This window comes from Polistes dominula, unplaced genomic scaffold (genome assembly GCF_049000335.1).
Source record: "Polistes dominula isolate Pdom_NZ unplaced genomic scaffold, Pdom_raw_medaka contig_12, whole genome shotgun sequence".
NCBI lineage: Eukaryota > Metazoa > Arthropoda > Insecta > Hymenoptera > Vespidae > Polistes > Polistes dominula.
This window is the reverse complement of record NW_028301116.1, coordinates 2,425,949-2,448,877: the sequence shown is the minus strand read 5'-3', so window position 1 is coordinate 2,448,877 and position 22,929 is coordinate 2,425,949. Positions and strand designations below refer to the sequence as shown.

General features: G+C 28.5%; 2 protein-coding genes and 1 long non-coding RNA gene across 7 annotated transcripts; 1 reads left to right on the top strand and 2 right to left on the bottom strand.

The window, feature by feature from the left end:
• The first annotated feature begins 62 nt into the window (after positions 1-62).
• LOC107067736 (leucine-rich melanocyte differentiation-associated protein) lies at positions 63-2,118 on the top strand. 4 transcript variants are annotated; one of them, XM_015323518.2, is made up of 5 exons: positions 64-455; positions 820-853; positions 978-1,263; positions 1,342-1,602; positions 1,698-2,118. In XM_015323518.2, exons 3-5 carry the CDS (start codon positions 1,064-1,066, stop codon positions 1,930-1,932), a joined length of 696 nt encoding a protein of 231 aa, XP_015179004.1. In that variant the 5' UTR covers positions 64-455; positions 820-853; positions 978-1,063; the 3' UTR covers positions 1,933-2,118. The 4 variants fall into 4 exon arrangements, with proteins under 4 accessions (XP_089032906.1, XP_015179004.1, XP_015179013.1 ...); XM_015323527.2 differs by lacking the exon at positions 64-455 and adding an exon at positions 505-623; XM_089176780.1 differs by lacking the exon at positions 820-853 and having other exon boundaries at positions 63-455.
• A 564-nt stretch (positions 2,119-2,682) lies between these two features.
• Positions 2,683-4,288, bottom strand: LOC107067745 (uncharacterized). 2 transcript variants are annotated; one of them, XR_016178045.1, is made up of 3 exons: positions 3,895-4,288; positions 3,228-3,572; positions 2,683-3,118 (listed from the first exon to the last, which is right to left on the bottom strand). It is a non-coding gene; the product is annotated as an uncharacterized LOC107067745 (long non-coding RNA). The 2 variants fall into 2 exon arrangements; XR_016178046.1 differs by having other exon boundaries at positions 2,683-3,572.
• Positions 4,289-4,731: 443 nt separating this feature from the next.
• On the bottom strand, positions 4,732-22,649 carry LOC107065685 (peroxidase). Its single transcript, XM_089176778.1, has 14 exons — positions 19,088-22,649; positions 18,521-18,606; positions 15,929-16,094; positions 15,349-15,497; positions 12,241-12,417; positions 9,961-10,154; positions 9,039-9,234; positions 8,327-8,524; positions 7,734-7,881; positions 7,461-7,620; positions 6,000-6,170; positions 5,707-5,905; positions 5,264-5,369; positions 4,732-5,187 (listed from the first exon to the last, which is right to left on the bottom strand). Exons 2-14 carry the CDS (start codon positions 18,600-18,602, stop codon positions 5,097-5,099), a joined length of 2,037 nt encoding a protein of 678 aa, XP_089032904.1. The 5' UTR covers positions 18,603-18,606; positions 19,088-22,649; the 3' UTR covers positions 4,732-5,096.
• Between the last annotated feature and the right edge of the window lie 280 nt (positions 22,650-22,929).

Sequence of the window (22,929 nt, the reverse complement as noted above, 5' to 3'; positions counted from 1 at the left end):
AATAAACCTTCCTCTTTCTGATCAACGACCTTGAATTTTTTTTCTATACATTAATTGCATATCTTACGATATGGCGCTGCAGTTGTTGCATAAATTTATAATTTTAAATAATTGTATCGTTGTTACTCTTTTTTAGTTTTCTTTTTAATTTATTTAACTAATTATTATTAATATAAATTGACATAATTTTCTAAAAATTATTTTAAAAGAATAAAAATTGCAAACTCGCATAATGTCAAATAAGTATAATACATGAGTGAATATAATTAAATAATTATTTAAATATTTGTATAATAATTTATACGGTTGAAGTACTATCGTTGGTAATATGAGCGATAATATGATCACACCTGTGAAATTTAACCGCTTTAATATCATTTTATACAGAGAGTACGTAAATTAAAGGTTATCCGGTGAAATACATCCATGTAAACACGTTTGGAAAGATAATGCAGGTAAATTCAGTAAAATTATTGTACGTATTTAATATTCATTAATATTCTAGAGTTTCATAACACTTGGGTGTGTGTGATCTTATAAATTTTCCGAATAATATTATATAATTCATTCTAACCTCAAAGTATAAAAATCTATTTCATATAATCATCATTTAAGTAGATAACGTAGGTATTAACGTTCACTCGTATTATCCATATCTTATCATACTCAAGACTTTTAACTTTATACTGTTCGAATTTTCATACTTTAACGTTAGTAATAACGTTATAGTCATTTCAAATTCTTAATCCAGTATCACATTCTTTTATATAAAGCGTGTTACTTTCTACATTTAGTATTATCTACAAATGTGTTTTATAGTTGCAGCTGAAATAGGGGTGAACAGTATTAATAGGTACGTTGATTAAAAATTTACATTATTTTAGATGACTATTCTATTACATTTATATATTTCATTTTTTATGAACATATGGTATAACATACTTATATAAAGTATAAGATAATTTATTACATTTTAGGTTGGATCTATGGGATGAGTTAATATTGTTAGCAATAAGGATTGGTGGTCGAGGTGGAAAAGGTTAACATAATCAAAGGAATAACCATGACTTCCCTTGGGAAATTAATCTTTATAGATATACACTCTAGGAATCCAAAAGTTTCATTTTCCAATGATTTGCAAACTAGTTATGTTGAATCTTTGTCCTTCGCATTTCAAAATCTATTTCATATGCCATTCGATATTATTGAAAATTATGGAAACACAATACACACTTTAGATATTAGTCATAATAAATTCTGTAGGTGAGTACACTATATATAGTTCATTCTTTAGATAACTTTAATTATATCCATTAAGTTGTTATATTGATTCCTTTCTAGAAATTTACAATTTCTATCGGAGTTTGAAAACCTTACGTCTCTCAATTTGGATTATAATAATATAGATGACTTTACGGTTTTCCCATATATGCCGAAACTTCAATTATTATGGATTAATCATAATAAGATAGATCAATTATATCCATTTATTAAGAATCTCTATGAGAGTATGCCTAATTTGAAATATTTGAGTCTTATGGGAAATAAGGCTGCGCCTAGTTATCTCAATGGTGGAACATTCTATGATTACCTACAGTATAGGTAAGATATATTACACAGACAAATATGTTTCATTATATTTTCCAAAGCTTTATATATGATTACATTACTATTACATTACTACTTTCTTTATAAAGATTGTTTATCATATCATGGTTTCCACATCTTGTACATTTGGATGATCGAACAATTACTGTTGAACAATATGAAGAAGCTAAAAGACTGTTTAAGAGGCCATTTTTAGAAAGTTTATCTGAGAATGCTCCATTACCAGACTGTCTTAAGTATTTGCATAAAAAATTAGCAAATATGTTTTTTAAGCCAATCTTGCCTAATAAACAACAAAGTAGGGGTACGAATTTTGTTATTTGAAAGATTTGTAAGTGAAATGAAGGTATGAGAGCAGCTCTAGAGAATTTATAATGTTTTTAAAGACATAATAAGTATATAAAAATTCTCTTAGACTTTTAAAACAACCAATAACTGCCTTACAATTGATATCATATATAGTAATTATTATTGTATTATTTCTAAGTAAATATATAGAAGAATTAAGGATTTTAGATATGTTATGAATAACATTACCTTTGTCCTAACTTATTTGTTACATGCAAATGTTTATGCAAATATGACAACTATTTTGGGACAAATAGTAGAAAATTGGGACAAATAGACAAAAAATACTATTTACAATACATCATGGAAATACAATTTGTTTATCACGGTTATAGTTTAAAAATTAACAAAATCTAATTAACTAATAGCAATAATTTATATTGAAATATTTTGTTATTTGTTATATAATGTAATCTATTATGTTCTTATTCTCCTTTTATACCTAATTGCTTCATTTTTATATATAGTTTTATGAATAACCTGTTATTTTTAAATTATCATTTATTATTGCTTCTTTATATACTTAAATAAAATTCATATATGAGATTATTTATATATCTTTATGAGATTATTATGATATTTATGTAATTAAATATATATATATATATATATATATATATATATATATATATATATATATTATGATATTAATACTTGATAAATGGAAATTTTTAAAGTAACGAACAATAAGTTGTAAAAGGTATTATAATTATAATACAGAATAAATACATTTTCTTATGCATTGTTTTTTTGTACACATTAATTCATTTATACATTGATACATTAATTAATATTTTCATAACACCATTTATATATATATATATATATATTAATTCATATACATATACACATAACTAAATACTTTCTATTTCATTTTTTTTACAACGAAAATAAAACATTTCCAATAATTTTCATTATAAGTTTATTAAAGCCTTAGCATAGTTGTTTTATTTTTATTATTTAAGCAGAAACCTATTTCCTTATTGTTATTTATTTTTAATAATACGAACTTTAAAGTTGCAATATATACGAACTAACCGATATATTTGCAAGAAATATGAACTAATAACAATTAATAAATCTTATTTTCTATTTTACGAAGATACATTATAATTCAGATAGAACTTCCCCATAGATAAAGAACTTGAAGTGCAAATGTCATCTATAACAAATATAAACAAATAGATCAAATGACAAATGATAACATTTGCAACTAATTTAAATGCATTTTAAGGATTTTGTTTCGTATTAATTTGATAAAGACATAGTACCACATCTAAAAATTGTTTTACGACGTAAAATATCCTAGTATTTGGCATTGTATCAATAGAATTTCTGATAACATATATAAGGCCGCCATTTCGTTGTATCCCTTCGCATGTTATTCCATTAATTGTTATCGTACATGGTAAAGTACTACGTAAAAGTTTGTCTATTAAATGATTCGTCGTGTATTCAAAATTTGCAACGGAATGGATGATCTTTTTCAGGTACAGTCATCAATCTAGGGCCTATTACTGGAACACTTTTTAATAATAATGCTATTGATACTAAATCTCTAATTAGTGCATCATCCTGATGAATATCAACGTCTCTTGAGTCCATTGGTCCTCTAGCTTAAAAAACAATAATATAATAATATATAAAATACAATAATATATATAATAATACAATACATAATACAATATATAATATATAATACAATTTATACAATATATAATACAATAATATATATAAACAATAATAATAATAAATAAAAATACATTTAATATATATAATAATAATAATAAAATAATATTTTTTGTATAACAATTATATATTACATCATATTCTATAAAATATTTATTTTATTTTTTTATTATTATATATTAAATATTTTAACAAAATATTTTTATATCTATAATACATTGTTTATTAAAAAATTATAATATTACTTACCAATTACAGCACTGGAACATACATTGATACAAATTAAACAGGAAAAAATAACAGCGAAATATTGATATTTTTGTTTTATCATGTTGCTTCGTATTTTTTCACAAATAATAATTTTAGAAAATAATTGTGATGCAAAGTACCTATTGTTTTATTTCAATGCTGTCAATAAGAAACGTTCCAGTCTTAGAACGTTTGACTAACTTACAAAAGAGTCTAATGAAATATTCATTACTGTAAAAATATGCGTTGTCATTTTAAAATAATAATCCAACTGATGCATGTATCTTATCGTGTAATTTGTTATTTTTAAAGTTAACAATTAGAATAATTTTAGCATTGAATATCTTCACGTGGTGTTTATAATTATTGTTTCTTTGTATTTTATTTTTAACGAGCATTGTCATACAATTTCAAGGTTTTTTTAAAAATTTATTGTTGTTGATATTCTTTTTATATAATATCAATGTGTGTGTTTTTATATTAATTGATATTAGAACATTTATATCGTTACTTTCTAGTTAACAAATTAATTTCTGTTTCTTTTTATATATTTGATGCTTAATATGCATGTATATATTATATATAACATAAAAGATATAATATATACTATTTATTAATATTTATAATAATTTTATAATAATTAATTAACTATTATTATTAAAAATAAATTTAATAATATTATAATATTATTTATTATAATATTATATATATTATATTTAATTATATTATAATATAATAAAATAAATATTAAATTATATTAAATTTATTAATAATTAATTAACTATTAAAATATAATATAAATATATATTTATAATAATTAATAATATTTAATAATTACTGACCACTACAATGCAATATATTTGTATAATAATATACAGTAATTTTTCTATTTTACATTTGTTTGTATGTTTATAACTTTATTCAAGGCTCGAAATAATTATTATCGTAAAAAACGTAAATTACTTTTATCTATATTTGAACGTATGAATGTTACACATAGAATAACTTTTGTTTTAGTTTGTTTGTTTAGTTTTACAATACACACTTGTTAATAAATTCCTTATATAAAAATAATATTTATATATTTTTTTTAATCATATTTATATACAAATTTATTTATTATCATCTACAATATCACTTGAATAACCAATAAAGAAAAATTGGTTATTTGGTGATAATGATTTTACATAAAAATAAATTTTTCAATTGTTTAAATTCTTAATTTCTGGAGCATAATCTTTCCATAATGATAAATCCATGTCAGGTAGATCTTTGCAATCAACCAGTGGATTTCTGAAAATACGAATAGAATTAAGAAGAAGAACGTAATTGTTCTGACATAATCGTTAAATATAAATTGAATACTTACGATTCGGAAATAAGTTCGAAACCTTTGGGTTGCATTAATTTAATATTATCACCATTGTCACAGAATAATTTGGATATTGTCGATTTTCGTATTTCTCTCAATTGTTCTAAAAGTACAGTTTATTATTTAATTTTGATGTAAAGAAAGAAAAAAAGAAAAAAAGAAGAAAATTATTTAAGGATAATTATAATTAGTTTCATTATTTTTTATAATAAAAATAATATTATAATTAATTATACATTTAAATTATCAAATATGAAATTATTATATTATTATATTATCTATTATATTATAATATAATTTAATATAAATTAAATTATAAATTTAGTTATTCATTTATATTTAATATATATTTTAATATGAATTATATTAAAATATTATATTAACTATATTATTATTATTTCTATTATTATTATTATTATTATTATATATATAATACTGACCTCTGGTAAATGCTAGTTCATGATCACCAGTTTCGTACCAGAATCGATCACCAACTCTAGTTCGATAAAATTGTCTAAGAAGAATGCAAAGGAAGGTTGGACCAGTAAGAGTACCTGGCACGTGTTCTTCCAAAGAACCACCAACAGTTAAATCTACGTCATCAGGATAGGAATAGAGACTCGCTAATTTTTTAATATTCTACAAAAAAAAAGCAAATACTTAAACAATACAACACAACATAAAAATATTCTTTCGAAGAGAATCATTTGAATGAATAAAAATGTCTTCATACTTCTGGTGATATGTAATCGCTGAAATCATTCCAATGTACAGCTTTTTTCAAATGACAATATTCACGAAAATCATTATACGATGCTAAACCATGATCACGATTTCTTTGTATATCCGTGGCACGTAAATCTATGCCAAATTGTTCTTGACGTTTAAACAAGTATAACGTTGTCTAAAATAACAAAGGAAAAATTACATTTATCATAATTATCATAATGAATTAAATAACAAAAATTGAAAACAAGAGACATATTTTATAAAATAAATCATAAGAATAATATTCTTTATTTTGCTTTGATTTAATTCATTTTTGAAGGTAAATATATAATAAATTAACCCATTACTCGACAATGGCCTTATTTTGAAACGCATTTTAAAATTTTAGTTTTTTTTAATAAGTGCAACTTTAGAATGAGATATTAAAAATTATGAAAATATTAGAAGTTTTTACTATTTTATTTTAAATCAATAATTAATGATATAAAATTATTTTTACAATTAAAATATTATATTATTTAATAATGTTTATATTAATATCATTATACAAGTATTACAGTATTTATATACTTCAGTAATACTATATATATTAGTAATTTATGTATTTATTATAGTATTTAATATATATTAGTAATTATATTAGTGTAATATATAGTAATATATTATAAATTATATAATAATACTATATATATACTATAATATATACTAAGTATATAAAATATACGTTGGTTGAAACTTAAATAATGGCAACTCTTTATTCACAACCGATACAAAAGAGTTACATGTTTGCACCTGTTACTGTCCTTCAAAGTAGTCACCAGCGTTGTGTAGAACCCGTTGTCAGCGATGTGGAAGGCGTAGTATACCGTCAGCAGAGCTTGTTCTGTTAATGGTGCGAATAGAGCTCAATGGAGCGGTCTACTGCTATGTCTCATCCAGTGTTACGATACGGCGTAAGAAAGCCTCTCATTCGGGCTCATAGCTCTCCAAGTTCGTTTGAACAGCTTCGCAACGCATCCATTTCTGCATTTCCATTAATTCATGCGGAACCCATCGTGGCATTCGCTTCAGAACTGTTCCAGAGATTCGACAGGTAGTAGACCGCTCCATTCGCACCATCAACAGAGCAGGCTCTGCTAACAGTATACTAAGTCTTCCAAATTGCTGGCAACGGGTTCTACACAATGCTGGTGACTTCTTTAAAAGACAGTAATAGGAGAACACATGTAACTTTTTCGTATCAATTTTGAATAAATAGTTGCCACTATTTAAGTTCCAACCTACGTAATGTAGTATAGTATTATAATATATATATATATATATATATATATATATATTCTATAATAGTTATAGTATTAATATTATTATGCAAGTATTTTAATTTTCTTTTTTTGCATTTTCGTATTGTTTTCGGTAATAGGTTAATTAAAAAAAAATAAAGATATACAATAAAAAATATATATACTTCTTCGTCGAAAAATTGATCACTGGCTAATTCGTGTTGACACGACAAACCTCTTGTAAGACTATCCATATTATCACCACGTTCAATAACTTCAGGTTTATTAGTCCAATCATTTAATCTTAATGGTTGTGCAACTGAATGCCTTGCTTCGTTTATTAATCTAATTTGTATTAACAAAAATGAAATCATTTTTAATTTATAACAAAATAATATAATCAATTTGAAATAAAGTGAATTGTAACATTGATATAAATCATGTGGTTAAATACTAACTTGAGATATCCAGCAATAAGAGAATGGAAATATTTGAATGCTGCAGTAGAATGTTCATTAAGAACACTTGGATCAACGTGAGAATTATAATCATTAACATAATCATCTGTATGGTAAAGTATTTTATTTTCATAAATCTGCTTTTCACCTGTATATTTAAAGGATTAAATAGTAAACACACACAAAGTATTTTTTAATGCTTTTTTTAAGTTGTATGTGTGAATGACATACAACTTTTTTCACGTTATATGAGTAAAATATATTTTTATTTACATATAACTACCATATATTATATTACCGCAATAAATATACATAAAAATATATTTTAAGATGAGAATTATCGAAAATGGTAAGGAATTTTCGAAAACAATAAAATCCAAGGAAATAACGATATATATTTATTTTATGCGCGAAGGAAGGACGTGCATGAAAAACGAGGACAATGAATAGTTAAGTAGTTAAGTATAAATTTATCTTGGTTAAGAATTAGGTCTTATTAAAATAACATAAACACTATGAGAGTATTAATGTCAAAGAATATTGAAAAAGTTATAAGAAAGTTTGAATTAAATAAAAATAAAAATAATTCATACCAAGGAATAATGGTAGCCATTCGTAATATGATATATGTTGATGTTTGGCAATAAGAATACGCCTGGTTTCTTGATAAGTCATTTCATCTGACCAATGTGGATTTAAACGTGCAAGTATTCCTGCTATACGATTGTGTTCTCTAAGTAACAATATCTGCAATACCGTTAATTGGGTATTTTGATTTACACGAGTATCACCTATAAAAATAAAATTTTATTTTATTAAATAATTAGTAACAGATAGAAACATAAAATTATTATTAATTCAACTTATTATTTAATTATTATATAATTTCATTTTATTCTAATATTATTAATTTTAAAAATATATTAAATTTTATAGTTTAATTAAATAATTAATTAAATTACGCCTAAAAGTAGGCATTATTCCATTCAGTGTCGATAAATTGGAAATCTACATTTAGTTTCATAATGATATACTAAAACATTTATAACTTTTCGTACTAACAGATGTCTCTAGTAAGTCACATTTTATTTATTTAATATTTATTAAAATAATTCAAATCTTTTTGTATAAAACATGTATTGATATTTCAATTATATTTCAATAAATTTAATTTATTTTTATTATTGAATCCAACAAATCCAAACAAGTATTGCGTTATTTTTAATGCAACATTTGGTTGAAATAAAAATATGATTTGTTAGTTATTTAATAAATAAAATAATAAAAATATAAAAAGAATATTACCAGCTGCGTAACATATTTCGTTTTGATGATCTAGATTGCAAATAGTCGATTTATTTTCCGCTGCTGGAAGCCATTCTTTATTATTACGGATGTCTACTCTCAAACGTCCAGCAATTCTGGAACGGACACTGTTTGCAACTTGATCGGTTGATCCATAAACGATCGAAAGATCCAAATAATGTGTAACTGCAGTTAACTATAATATGTAAAATGTATTTATAATAAATTAATTTATCGTAAGTACAAACAATAATGATTAAATTTAAAAATCAAATATACAATCGATTCTAAAATCATAAACTTTTAATTTTAATTATTATTACTATTGATAAAAATATTGAATAAAAATAATACAGTATTGTAAATTCATTTTTACTACTGTATTTATGAGATAGATATTTTCGTCACAATTGTGCAGCTGTTGTTTAGAAAATAAACACTACGTAAGTTGTTTTATTCTTACTATACTTGTAAACCTTTTTATATATGGTATTCCGTTTATCATCTGTTATACATACTAAAATAATTTTAATCAATAAGGCAAATTGCAATTAATGAAAAACAATAGGAAAAAGTTAATAAAAACTAAATTTATAATTTATTTTTTTGTTCTCTTAAATATTATTTTATAAAAAATATAAAGAGAGTTTGTGAAAATCGAATAAAAAGACAAAAAAGTTAATTTATTATCATTTTAATGTATCGAAGTAAAATCTAAATTTAAATTGACAATTTATTATTGCAATATTATTTTTTCTGTAATAATTTAATTAATTAAAACAATTGAAAAATTGATGTGAACATTTTTGGATAAAATTATTGTATTATTAAAAAGTATTAAAGTTTTGTTTGATAGCAAGAATATTAACATAATAGATCTATAAGAAATTACAAAAGGATATTACATGAGAAAGTAACTAACCTGTTCTGCAGCGGGTTTGTTTCGTAAGTTACAATGACGGTCAAGATCAGTAATACTACGAACGAAGTTCATACATTCAATTGAATTGATGTACGGATCATTATAAGGTATTATGATGGGATAACATTTCGGATCAGAAAATTCTCTAGGTGTGAAATAACCCTCGTTTGTACAGCATTGTATCGTATGGGGATCTATTTTCGTAAAAAAAAAATATATATACACAAAAATAATAAAAATAAAAATTTATATTATTATAATTTTATAAATTAATTTATTAACATAATATTAAAATAAATCAATTAATTTAATATTATAATAATAATAAAATATAATATTATAATATTATAAAACAAATTAACTATTATATTATATATAATTATAATAATAATTAATTTATTATATTCCTATATTTATAAATTAATTTTTTTCATATTAGAGATAACAAAAAATTTTAATCTTATTTTTTTTATCTACAAAATAATTTTAATGCCATATAGAAAACTTATAAACAAAAAAAAATTATTTGTATATGTTAGGCTCAAAACTTTTCAACCCATTCACGATGTTTAAATACTTCAATGTGTTTCTTAATTAACTCAAATGTTAAATTGGTTAATCATTACAACTATGGTTATTCTAACATTGATTGAATATATTTTAATTTATTAACTTATTTTTATTCGATGTATGTTAGAATAAATACGTAAATATACTTTCTGGTAATTCTAATATTATACTATATTAACTAACTATATTAAACTATCGTTATATGTGACATTAAATGAGTTTCACTTGATGAATATGTTATTTAGAACCTGTACACTATTATGGCAGGAAATGGCATGATTGAAAAGAAAAAAAAGAACTCGTTTCTTGCAATGTTATCCAATATCAAGATTGAGTAAAATCAATAAGATTATTGACATACTATTGCCTTGTCTCGAGAATGATACCTTTTTTGTATAGCATTAACACTAGGTTTACGGGACTCGTCAATTTGACGTATTTCAAACTTTGAAATGAAACACGCAATAAACCATAGTATTAATCTTAACTACTTTGAATCTTAAATTTATAATTTCATTAAAAGAGTTTATACACACAATCATTATTTTCTTCAGCCTTATAAATTTTGAAATTTGTTTGTGGTATACCTATTTCTACGAGACCCGTCAAATTGACGGGTTAGCTGATTACGTAAACAATCCTTATATATTTGCTTCGTTTGTAAAATTATTTCTCCAATAGTAAATATAAGAGTGAAAGAAACGTCTAAGATGCCCCCAACTCATTATCTAAATAGCGCCTTGATAAGTGACATAAAGCGAATTGTGTGGCCCGGGTGTCATGATACTTCACATTGAATGAAATCGCTTACCAGAGTGATCTTCGTGTTATTCGAAACTCAAAGCATACAGTAGACTAAATTTCGTATCGAAAAGACATTCGGTTCATGTGTTGGTGCAAACATAACACACACACAAGCAATTTTCACAGCCGACGATCGCCGACGTTAGGCTGCGATATGCTTTGAGTTTCGTATACCGCAAGTATCGGTTTGTAACGATCTTCGAAGATATCTCTAAGGCACGAGCCTGTCTTCAGTATACATAGTTGCTGCAGTGACAGTGGTAAGAACATTCAACAAGTAGTTGATAGTCAAGTTCAACAATAATACTACTATACTTGACTGTACAACAACATTCTACAATTGTATTCAGTTGAAATGTGACGTTCGTTCGAACAATACGTTAAACCTTCAGTGATAAGAAGGAAACAAAAAAAAAGTTTGGTTAGAATTTTAAATAATTGATTCTTTTTTTACTTTAAAAGTGCACATACACACAAATATTGATTTTTATTCTGAATAATGACAGATACTCCTACAAGTACGTACAATTTATATCTATATATATATATATATAGCTTGAAAAAATAATAATAATAAAAAAAACATTATAATTATATAATAAATTAATTATGAAATATCAAGAATAAAATATATATATATATATATATATATATATATATATATATATATATATATATATATATAATTAATGCATTAATATATTAATAATAATTAATATATTAAATTATTAATATATTATTATTAAATTAAAAATTAATAAATTATAAATTAATTAATTATTATTAATTATAATAAATTAATTATTATATTTTAACAAAATTTAAACAAATTTTGTTAAAATTCGTAATAAAATTCGTAAATTGTATTTTAAAATTTGAAAAAAAAATGTATAAAATAATACTTACATGATTGTGTTGTTCCTTCGATCAAAGTCATATCATGGGTTATAATTTGACCCCATTGCATAGCAGCTAATGTATGTTTGTTGTCCTTGATAGGTATGCTGGGAAATAATGTATAACTTATCACCCTTGATAAAGGTAATTCTTCTCCCGTAATTGATTTAGTTGGTTCTTGGATTCCTAAATAAATGAAATATTAATTAAACGTTCCGCATCGTTGAAATGTGAATAATAAATATTATCAGTTATGTATTAATTTCGTGTATAATGTACATTACTGATAAATGATTATGCAATCGTTTAAAAGTCGGTCGAGTTATAAACGTGCTTTCGATTATTAAACTCACGTTTATGGTAATGAACGTTTAAGTAAGCTACGATATGACTCATTTTAATTTATAAACAAAATTTAATTCATGGAAATGGATTATTTAATAAATCGGGTCATTATTTAATCTTCTTATTAATAATTGTTTATTATCTTTTTTTTTTGATCAGATCCTTTATTTGAACTAATTAATTATTATTTTTATATATGTTTGAAATAAATTGTAAAGATTCTAAAACTTCACTTCGTGATTCTTAAAATAAACTATTTATGAATATATATATTATATTATATTATATTATATTATAATTTGGTATTATTAATACAAATAATAATTATAATTTTTATTATTATTTTGATATTAAATTTAAGATATTTTAAAGACTAACAATTTTAAAGCAAATTCAAAAACTAATTCAAAACCTAAATGTCTACTTTCTTTTTGTAATAAAATAAAATATAAAATTTTTAAAATTATATTAAATATAATTGTAATATATATATAATTATATTAATTTTAATATATATATATATATATTAGGGTGGGTCAAAAAAATTAATTATTTTTTTTTTCAAGTGCCACGGAAAAATTGGTTGCTAGACACTTTGAAACAATTCTCACCAAATATGAGCTCTTAATTTTAATAGGAAGATCCTCCACATCGCAGTTTTTTATTTTTTCTCAGTCCAATAGGATAAAATTCATACCTCATCATTAATTGATTGTACAGAAAAATGTTCTAGACGAATTTTTTAGGAAATTTAATGCTCTACAAAAAAAGTATGTTATATTTTTTCTGCAAACCTCACCATTTGAATGATATTGAAGATTTAAATTTGATGATTTTTAGACAAATTTCATTTTTGTTTATGAATTTTATAACTCGACAATAAATGACTATTATAAAATGAGCAATACAAATTGTTCAATCATGAAACTTTCATGTGTACTGATTTCTGTCTCTGAATATCTTTTGAACGCTTAATTTAATCGCCAAAACATAAGACACCATTTTTATAGAGCAGTTAATTTCCTACAAAATTTGTAATGCGCATTTTATAATAGTCATTTATTATCGAGTTATAAAATTCACAAAAAAAAAATGAAATTTGTCTTGAAATAATCAAACTTTAATCTTCAATATCATTCAAATGGTGAGGTTTCCGAGGAAATAAGGAAATCCGTAAATTTAAATATAAATTTTGTCGTTCGAAAATGTTTTGGTATATGCATCATATCTTATCTTATCTTATGTCTTATGTTTCATGTTAGTTTATGCGTTACGTCTTATGTTTTATGTTAGTTTAATAAATAAAACTTGTGAGTGAGTGTTCGTTTGTATGTGAATATTTCGTTGGTCGAGGATGACCAAAAATGTCAGTATGGCCGAGCTGTAGGAAAAAACTAGTATTACGTTCTTTTCGTTATATTTTATTTTCTGCAAAGGAAAACTCTCTATTCAGAAACTAAAGGGAAAGTTTAGGAGGGCCATAAAACCATAAACAAACATTCCGATGTTCCAGATCAAGTTTCTTTATTCATAGTTTCCACTACCAAAAACTATAGGCTGTACCCATCGGTGGACTATGGGGTGGATCCTTATGTTATTGGTCCATAAGATTTATAATCTCCTTCCCTCTCCAAAGGGGTGTAGCTCATTTCTGATATAAATTTGTGGAAAAAAGTAAGAAAGTGTCCTTAGTCTTCAATTCTCAGTTAGTCCGTCTGTGTCTGTCCTTGGTCTTCGGTCCTCAGTTGGTCCGTCTGTGTCTGTCCTTGGTCTTCAGTCCTTAGTCAGTCCTTAGTCAGTCCTTAGTGCTCAGTCTGTATCTGTCATTAGTTAGTCAGTCTTTAGTCTTCAGTATCTGTCTGTGTGTTATATCTGTAACTCTTTTGCATTCTGTATTTCTGTAACCACGCCACTTTGTGTAAACTTATGTAAATACCGCTCGACATTATTTTTGACAATATAGTGAAAATTACATTGAATTGTTTTAGTTTAAAATAATGTGATGCGTAATAACTAATAAACTCATTTTTTTTAATTTTGACTTAGACCATTTTCTTAATTATGGGTACATATATCTATACGTGTGTATGTATAATTTATTTTGAAGAATGTTAATAATAATAATAAAAAAAAGTATATCGTTTCTGAGAAAGCGGAAGTTGTTAAAAGTTAACGACGGGATTATAAGTTGCGTGAACAAACGAAATAAGTAAAAAACAAATGGAGGAAAGGGAAAAGAAAAAAAACATTTTTTACGACAATTAGAGACATTCGCATAGTTGGACAAGTATTGCATAATAATGATAAACGATATACACCAATAATTATATGACATGATTGTATACCTTACAGAAGTAATCAATTATATTTAGTCGTAAAAAAAATGTTCTAAATTGTTCTACTTTGTACTAAAAAAAAAAAATATGATCAGTACTGATAGTAAATATGATATAAATTGATTAAAATTGTTATTGGGTTTTTGATTTGGTTTGGTTTTATTATTTTATATTATTGGTTTGGTTTTTTTATTTTTTATTATTGATTAAAATTATTATTGCTATTGGTTTTAATGCAATAATAATTTAGATACTTTTATTGCATCATTTTTCATAGTAACTTTAGTATTTGTTTATATTATATTAATATTGGAATTTAGTATTGGGTATTGTTGTAAGGTTAATTATATGAAGGTTAATTATCATGAAATAATTTAAAAATTGTTTTTAGGAATAGTGATTAATTATAAAACAATTAATTAAATAAATTACTTACCATCCCCATATTTGGGTGGAAGGAGACGTCCATATCGTGTGTTAGCAGAACCCCATGTAGGGTTGTAAATGTTGTTACAGGTTCCATCTATAGTACGATATCTATTTTTGGGACATTGTCCATTGAACGTATCACCGCAATTCGTTTGTCTGTAAAAATGATAAAAATATTATTATTATTATTTGTTATAATATATAAAATACTACTAATATTATTATAATGATATATAATTAATATATATATAATATATATATAATATATATATATATATATATATATATATATATTTTTGTAATGCTATAATATATTTAGTAGTATTTTATAATAATAATATTAGTATTATTTTATATATTAATATAAAATATTTAATAATAATTATAATTATATTATCATATTTATATTATTTTAATATTTGATCTAATTTTAATTTTACTTTTTTATTTCACCAATATAACTTGCACACATATATTTGTATATTTTATAATTTATATTCTAATTATTATTCTTTGTGTTAATTTGTATTTGAATAAACAAAAGAATAGATTAAGAACAAAATGAACAATAAATTTGATAATCTTACGTTTGTATAGGAGAAAAATTGATTACATTTGGTAACGTGGTGAATCTATTGAACGTTGAACAAACATTGCTTTGTGGTGTGTAAAAATATTTAAATGGATGACTGAAAAAACTACTGTTAGTAGATTCTGAAGCTTCCAAATCTAAATTCTTCTTTGTTGCTTGATCTGTGAATTGTAAAAGAAGGTTTAGTTTTTTTATTAGAAATATTTTATGATCGTTTCAAATGAAAATAAATAATAAAAAAAAGGATACAAGATAAATATCAAGTGCAAGTGTTAGTCATACAGGTGTAATAAATCTTTACACGGAACTGACTAAATTCAACGAAAAACTAGTTATTCAAGATACTCGAGAAACGCGTAAATAAATAAAAAGATCTTTGACAAAGATACAATTTATATATTACTATTATGTGTGTGTGTGTGTGTGTGTGTGTGTGTTTGTGTAGTATAATATATAAGATATAATATATATTATGTTTTCTTTAAATTAGTTTTTTTTTTATTAAAATTAAATTTTATTAAATAATATATTTCAATTAAATTTTATAAAATAATTTTTTATATAAATGTGTTAAAATTTAATTTTATGAAATATATATTTTCATTAAATTTTATAAAATAAATTTTTAATTAATTTTTTTAAATTAAATTTTATTAAATATATATTTTAATTAAATTTTATAAAATAAAATAAAATAAATAATAGAGTACTGATTAAAAATCATTGACAACAACCACAACAACCATAACATGTTATTTAATTAGATTGAGACTGAGTGTCCTTGTTGTTGAAACGGAGTTATTTTATTTTATTTTTTTTTTTAATATACAGTCAGATAGAATAAACAATAGAAGTAAGGAGTGAACACCTTTCACTGCTTTCAACTGCTACCATAAATTTTCTTTGCTTTTTGTATACCAACATAGAACGCGATAATAATCGTTTTAAAGAATGACATATCTTACGATCTTGTAAACTTTGAGAATAGTATTACTGGTATCGGTAACATTACCGGACCCTCATTGGGTTTTAATAACTTTCACTTTTCTAATTAACATAAGTTTATAATTAGATTTTATTTAAATGTTATTCGATTTATTTTTTTTTTTACACTGATATCCTGTTAAGTATTACAAAATTAAATACTATCACAATAAGAACTAGTAAAGTTTGTTTTAAAAAAAAATTATGAGAATAAACTAAAACGTTATCAAATCCAGGACAAATTATGTGGTAAGTTATGAATCGATAAAATGAACAAATTGAATCAATTTATTTTAAATGAGATGGTAATCTCTTGTGTAACATGTGTAACAAAATGTAAATAATAATATTATTATTATTTCATAAAATTATAAAATATTAAATTATAATTATTCTACAGTTTTGTAGAATAATTATTTCTGTATTTTGTAACTCCTGCTTCCAAAGTTCAATTTTGGAACCTTGCTTAGCAACCGTAAAGTCGCGTATTCTCGTGATGGTTGTAACTATGTAGTCAGTGATCCCATTCGTACGATAATTATCGTACGCGTCACATAATTTGAAGCATTGTACGATCCAAAATTTAGCTTTTACGATCCAAAATTCAGCTTGTATGTAATTAACGATAATTCGATATGTAAATCTAATATTCGATAAGTTTTGATTTTGTTTTTGTTTCGCGATTCGGTTGTCGGTTGCAGCGCACCACCCTATCGTACACAGTTAGACAATTTTTTGGTGACTACAGCCAGGTAAGAAGTGAAAATAGCTCGCTATTAGCTCGGAAACCAATCAGAAGCCAGGGAAAACCAGGAAAATAGAAAAAAGAAAGAAACGGCCCTGTGTCGATCAGACAAGCTAAAGTCTCCGAGATCACTGTATGTAGTAACTATGGTTGTTACTATAGTAGCGTGCGGGAAAGTAGTCGGAGTCGAACTTCCCAACCGATTGACCGTGCGGGAATGAAAATTAATTACAAAAAATGTATACGATTCATAGAATGTATGTGTTCGCCACTACCACTACATTCAAACCATCAAGCGTACTGAGACTAATTCTAGCGCCTGTGCATGCCAAATAACCACTTATGAAAAGCAGCCTGTCGATCATGCGTTCAACTCTGTACAATTCCTAACCATAACTGCGTGTATTATTTATTTTATTTATAGTAATTTTTGATAACTAATATAGTTAGGCTAATTACAATATTTCTTTGTAAATGAATAATTTCTCTCTATTGAACTTTGAAAGTATTCGTTACAAAAAATATTGTTCGATACATATGTTCTAACTGAGGTATTTACAGGGCTTAATTGAGATACTTGCTTAATGGCACGTGGGGGTAGTCTGCGTACTCGGCTCCGTTGTAAACGCGCCCTTTCTTAGGTTCGTGTCTCAATTTTTGAGCCCTGGAAAGCCTCACTTCGCACATATGTATCGAAAAACTATTTATTTGATATTAACGATTATTGATTAAATTATGAGAGTAATGCGAAATAACATGACGTTTCAATTCTGAAAATAATTAACATTGTATAAATAATTAGAAAATGCTTTTTTTTTTTAAATTGTTAATTCTACAACGATAATCAAATTAAATTACCTGGTTGGTTTTTTCCTATTCCCACATCGAAGGTTTTGCAGAGGAAAATAAACCACAGTAGCCATATTTTTCTTCCAAGCATGTTTCTAAAATTTAAATAAAATTATTTTTTTCTTAAATAAATTAATTAAAAGATTACAAATATTCTTAATTGAAAACTTAAAAAATTTATATTATTTTCCATCTTTGTTTGAATTATTCGCCAAACGTAATATATTTTATAATATAAATGAATATAAATTATTTTCTAAGATATTTAATAAAAATGTGATGAATTAATTAATAATATAATACAAAATTGAAATGTTATTATATTATCGTTTAATAAATAACAATAAAAAAAGAAAATTGTTTTTATTGTTGTTTCTAGTTCGTTATACTGAAATTTTACATTTTAAATGATCACAGAATTAAATTTCATTTGTTAAGAGTACAATTATAATTAACATATGTAGGATTCTTATTTAAAATAAGATCTGTGGGAAATCCAATGACCGCGGGCCAAATAGCTAGTTACTGACCACCGTAACGACCAATGAGAAAGCCGGACTTGACAAGGGATTTCACCTTTTTATTTGTAATCTCTCAGAACAGATTTTATTTAACACGATACAGAATTTTTACACACACGCACAATGAGATACAGAATGATAAATTGATATGGAAGAGAGAGCAAGCGCAGTCGACTGATAAGCTTGGCGATTGATATCGAACTCTCATCGAGAAATCTGTTGGATTGATGATCTCCGAGAAGCGAGGAAATGAATCCGGGAGGTACGCCACTAGGCCCGACCAATCAGATTCCCAGGCGCAATTACGCTGCGAATTCTGACCAATCGGCCGCGTCTACATCATGGTCTGGTTACAAAGCCGAGGCAGAAAGTGTCGCTACTAAACACACGCATCTCTAGTAGTTTTTGGGTACGTCTGCCGAACTTAGCGCTGGCAGTCGCGAGATGTCGGCACTGTCCTGGTGCAAGACATCAGAGCTATGGAAAGTGAACCATGGGGAGTCAGCACCGAGCAGGTGCGGGACGCCACAGTCACTCCCCCTCTGGACCGGACGCCGGAGGCGGACGGAATTAGACTTGCGGAGAAGCTGAGCCGAAGTCCCTGGTTAGGCGGTTCGAAGTCGGAGGTGACGTAGGGTGACTGCGTGGCGACGGCTGTAGAGGGTGGCGGTGAGACGACGACGAGTCCTGTCACAGCAGGCGATGCTGGCACTACGGGCAGGGGTCCGGATGCAGCCGGAGGCCGAGAAGGCGAAGACTGCGATATCGTAAGAACTGGAGACGAGGCATGCAGCGACCGCTCCGGTGCTGCGAGCTAAGAGATGCGACAGCCGTGAAGTCGTCGAAGATGCCCAGGTACGTCGGTCTCTAGGCGTCCGTGGGTGGCCTCAAGGACGGCGGTGCAAAGAGAGCGAGGCCAAAAAGACCGAGCTCGGCCGCCGTGTATGTCGCAGATCACCTTGATTCCCTCACCGTTGAGGTGCTGGAGGTTGAGGGAGGTGGATACTGCGAGCGATGGAGAGCTCGTTGTCGCGTTGTCGCCCGTTGCATCTGCGACGGTCCTCGACCGAGAGCAGAAAGTAGGCTGATAGAGATGCAGGCTGAAATTGCCGCTGGACGGTCCGGGACGGGAGTGTCCTCCATAGTCTGGGAGAGGGCGTCGGCGACGACGCTAACCGCACCGGCTACATACTGAAACGAATAAGTCAGATTGCAGTAAAAAAGCGAGTCGCCGTTACTGTTAAGGTGAGGCCTTATCCGAGGGTTGGCGAGCTGCGTGAATCAGCGGCTAATGTCCGTCACCACTGTAAATGGATGTCCCTTGCGGATTCGCCAGGAGTGATGCACAGCCTAGAAGACGGCTAAGAGCTTCCGATTGTAAGTGTCGTAGCGAGCCTGTGATGATGGCAGCGTCTAGGAGAAGAAACCAACAGGTCGCCGTTTCTTTCGTCGACCAGCTGCAGCCACGCAGCGACAACGGCCAAACTGGACGCGTCGGTGGCGAGACGAAGTGGTACCGAAGGCGATAGGATAGCAATCTCTGCGGCTGCAGAGAGGCTGCGTCGGGCGCCTTCTCGAAGTTCTCGACGGTTAACAGGAAGCGGAAGTAAGCCTCCTGAAGAACCAGAGTGGAGAAGGTGTTGGGACGACGACACCCGTTGCCCGGAGTCCGTCCGAGAAGGAGAGGCTGGACCAAGGCTGGAAAACAGCCGGATGACTCAGTTGGACGAGGCGGTAGGAAGTAGACTTGGCCGAACGTTCACCGAAGAGGCGACGCGGGTGCACTGAGACGGCAGTGCAATCAGTCTAAAGCTTGGTTTGCCTCGAATTCCAAAGGCTCCCGGAGGCGTTCAGCGTTTTCCCGGAGCATCCTGTGAGAGCGGCCCCAGCGGGAGGACGCCGGCGCGGCGCGCGGCGGGGCTGAAGCAGTAGCCGGTAGACTAGACCACGGTGGTTGTAGCTCGAACAGGTTGCTGATAGCGGCAGACATCTCAAACAGCTGATCGGTGTTGCGATTTATCGCCACGACCAAAATGGCGAGCGTCGAGCGAACCGTCGCTAATTCCGCTGCGACGAAGTCAAGCATGGATCCGGGCACGTGCGAGGCAAAAGCTGGTGGAGAACCAGCAGCCAGCAGCGGGGCAGGAGGAATCTGCCGGACGGCAGAGACGTTACTAGGCAAGAACTCGATTAAGCTGTCAGCTGTGGCTGCGAGCTCGTCCAGATCAGCCGCTCGTAGAAACCGCAGTAGTTGGGAGACGTGAGGAGGCAGGAGGTCAAGCTACCGAACCCGGATGGCGTCGTCGCCGACGCTGTTGCCAGCGAGATAGCGCATCCGTCGAAGAAGCTGCGACGGTGTCCGGTCCTCCATGGTCAGCCCTGAGAAAAGCTTTTGAAGACGCTAAACCGTAGTATCGCCGAAGCGAGCGAGGATCTGCGCTCTAAGATGCTCATACCTCCCGGTGGGAGGAGGGTGGTAGAGCACGTCTTTTTATCTTCCAGTGTATCGAAGTCCAACCCCGCAACAGCCGAATGATACCGTTTGGAATCAGAACACATATCATGGCAGGAGAAGAGTGATTCCAATTGTAGGAACCACAACTCCGGGCTTCGACGCGGAAAGGGTGGCCAACGGCAGATGGACCGACGTCCGGCGTCGCCTGGAGCGGAGTTGTTGGCGTTAGTGTGAGCAGGAACCACGGTGGTGAAGGCTAGTACGACGGTCGGAGCCGTGACCGGTGCACGAGCCAGTACGGGAGCCCGTTGACTAACAAAGTCTTGCGCGGGCGAACTTCTCGCCGCAACTGCGTCCGGCTGGCCACCGGTAGCGTGTGGCGAAGCTTCGGCTCGCATGATCGGCATCTTCTCGAAAAGAAAAACACACACGAAGTAAGAAAAGTCAAGGAGCGTACTTACGAGAGTGGTGCAAGAGAGGAACAAAAAACGAAATGGCTGCCGTAGGAGATGCCGGAAGGAAGAAAATGGCCGTTCCACGAGGCGAAACCGAGAGAGAGAAGAAAAGCGAGAAAAACACGTGGTCGAACTGGTTCCGGAGATCACGTCGGGATCAGCAATGTGGAAATTCCAATGACCGCGGGCCGAATGGCTAGTTACTGACCACCGTAACGACCAATGAGAAAGCCGAACATGACAAGGGATTTCACCTTTTTATTTGTGATCTCTCAGAACAGATTTTATTTAACACGATACAGAATTTTTACACACACGCACAATGAGATACAGAATGATAAATTGATATGGAAGAGAGAGCAAGCGCAGTCGACTGATAAGCTTGGCGATTGATATCGAACTCTCATCGAGAAATCTGTTGGATCGATGATCTCCGAGGAGCGAGGAAATTGTGAGGTTTCCGGAAAAAATATAACATACCTTTTTTGTAGAGCATTAAATTTCCTAAAAAATTCGTCTAGAACATTTTTCTGTACAATCAATTAATGATGAGGTATGAATGTTGTTCTATTGGACTGAGAAAAAAATAAAAAACTGTGATGCGGAGGATCTTCCTATAAAAATTAAAAGCTCATATTTGGTAAGAATTCTTTTAAGGTGTCTAGCAACCCATTTTTCCGTGGCACTTGTAAAAAAAAAATAATTAATTTTTTTGACCTACCCTAATGTATATATTCTATATAACATAAAATATATAATATATACTATTTATTAATATTTATAATAATTTTATAATAATTATATAATAATAATTATTTAACTATTATTATTAATAATTAATTTAATTAAATTATAATTTTATATATTATAATAATTTTTATTATAATATTGTATATATTATATTCAATTATATTATAATAAAATAAAATAAATATTAAATTATATTAAATTTACTAATAATTATTATAACTATTAAAATATAATATA

What these genes read in the sequence shown, in the direction of transcription:
- LOC107067736 (XM_089176780.1), top strand. Translation starts at nt 1,064, where the DNA reads ATGACTTCCCTTGGGAAATTAATCTTTATAGATATACACTCTAGGAAT. An exon ending in AGTCATAATAAATTCTGTAG is followed by an intron (nt 1,264 to 1,341) that starts GTGAGTACACTA and finishes ATTCCTTTCTAG; the next exon opens with AAATTTACAATTTCTATCGG. An exon ending in TATGATTACCTACAGTATAG is followed by an intron (nt 1,603 to 1,697) that starts GTAAGATATATT and finishes TTCTTTATAAAG; the next exon opens with ATTGTTTATCATATCATGGT.
- LOC107065685 (XM_089176778.1), bottom strand. Translation starts at nt 18,602, where the DNA reads ATGCTTGGAAGAAAAATATGGCTACTGTGGTTTATTTTCCTCTGCAAA. An exon ending in AATTTTTCTCCTATACAAAC is followed by an intron (nt 15,498 to 15,928) that starts GTAAGATTATCA and finishes TCATTTTTACAG; the next exon opens with ACAAACGAATTGCGGTGATA. An exon ending in TCCACCCAAATATGGGGATG is followed by an intron (nt 12,418 to 15,348) that starts GTAAGTAATTTA and finishes TCATTTATTTAG; the next exon opens with GAATCCAAGAACCAACTAAA.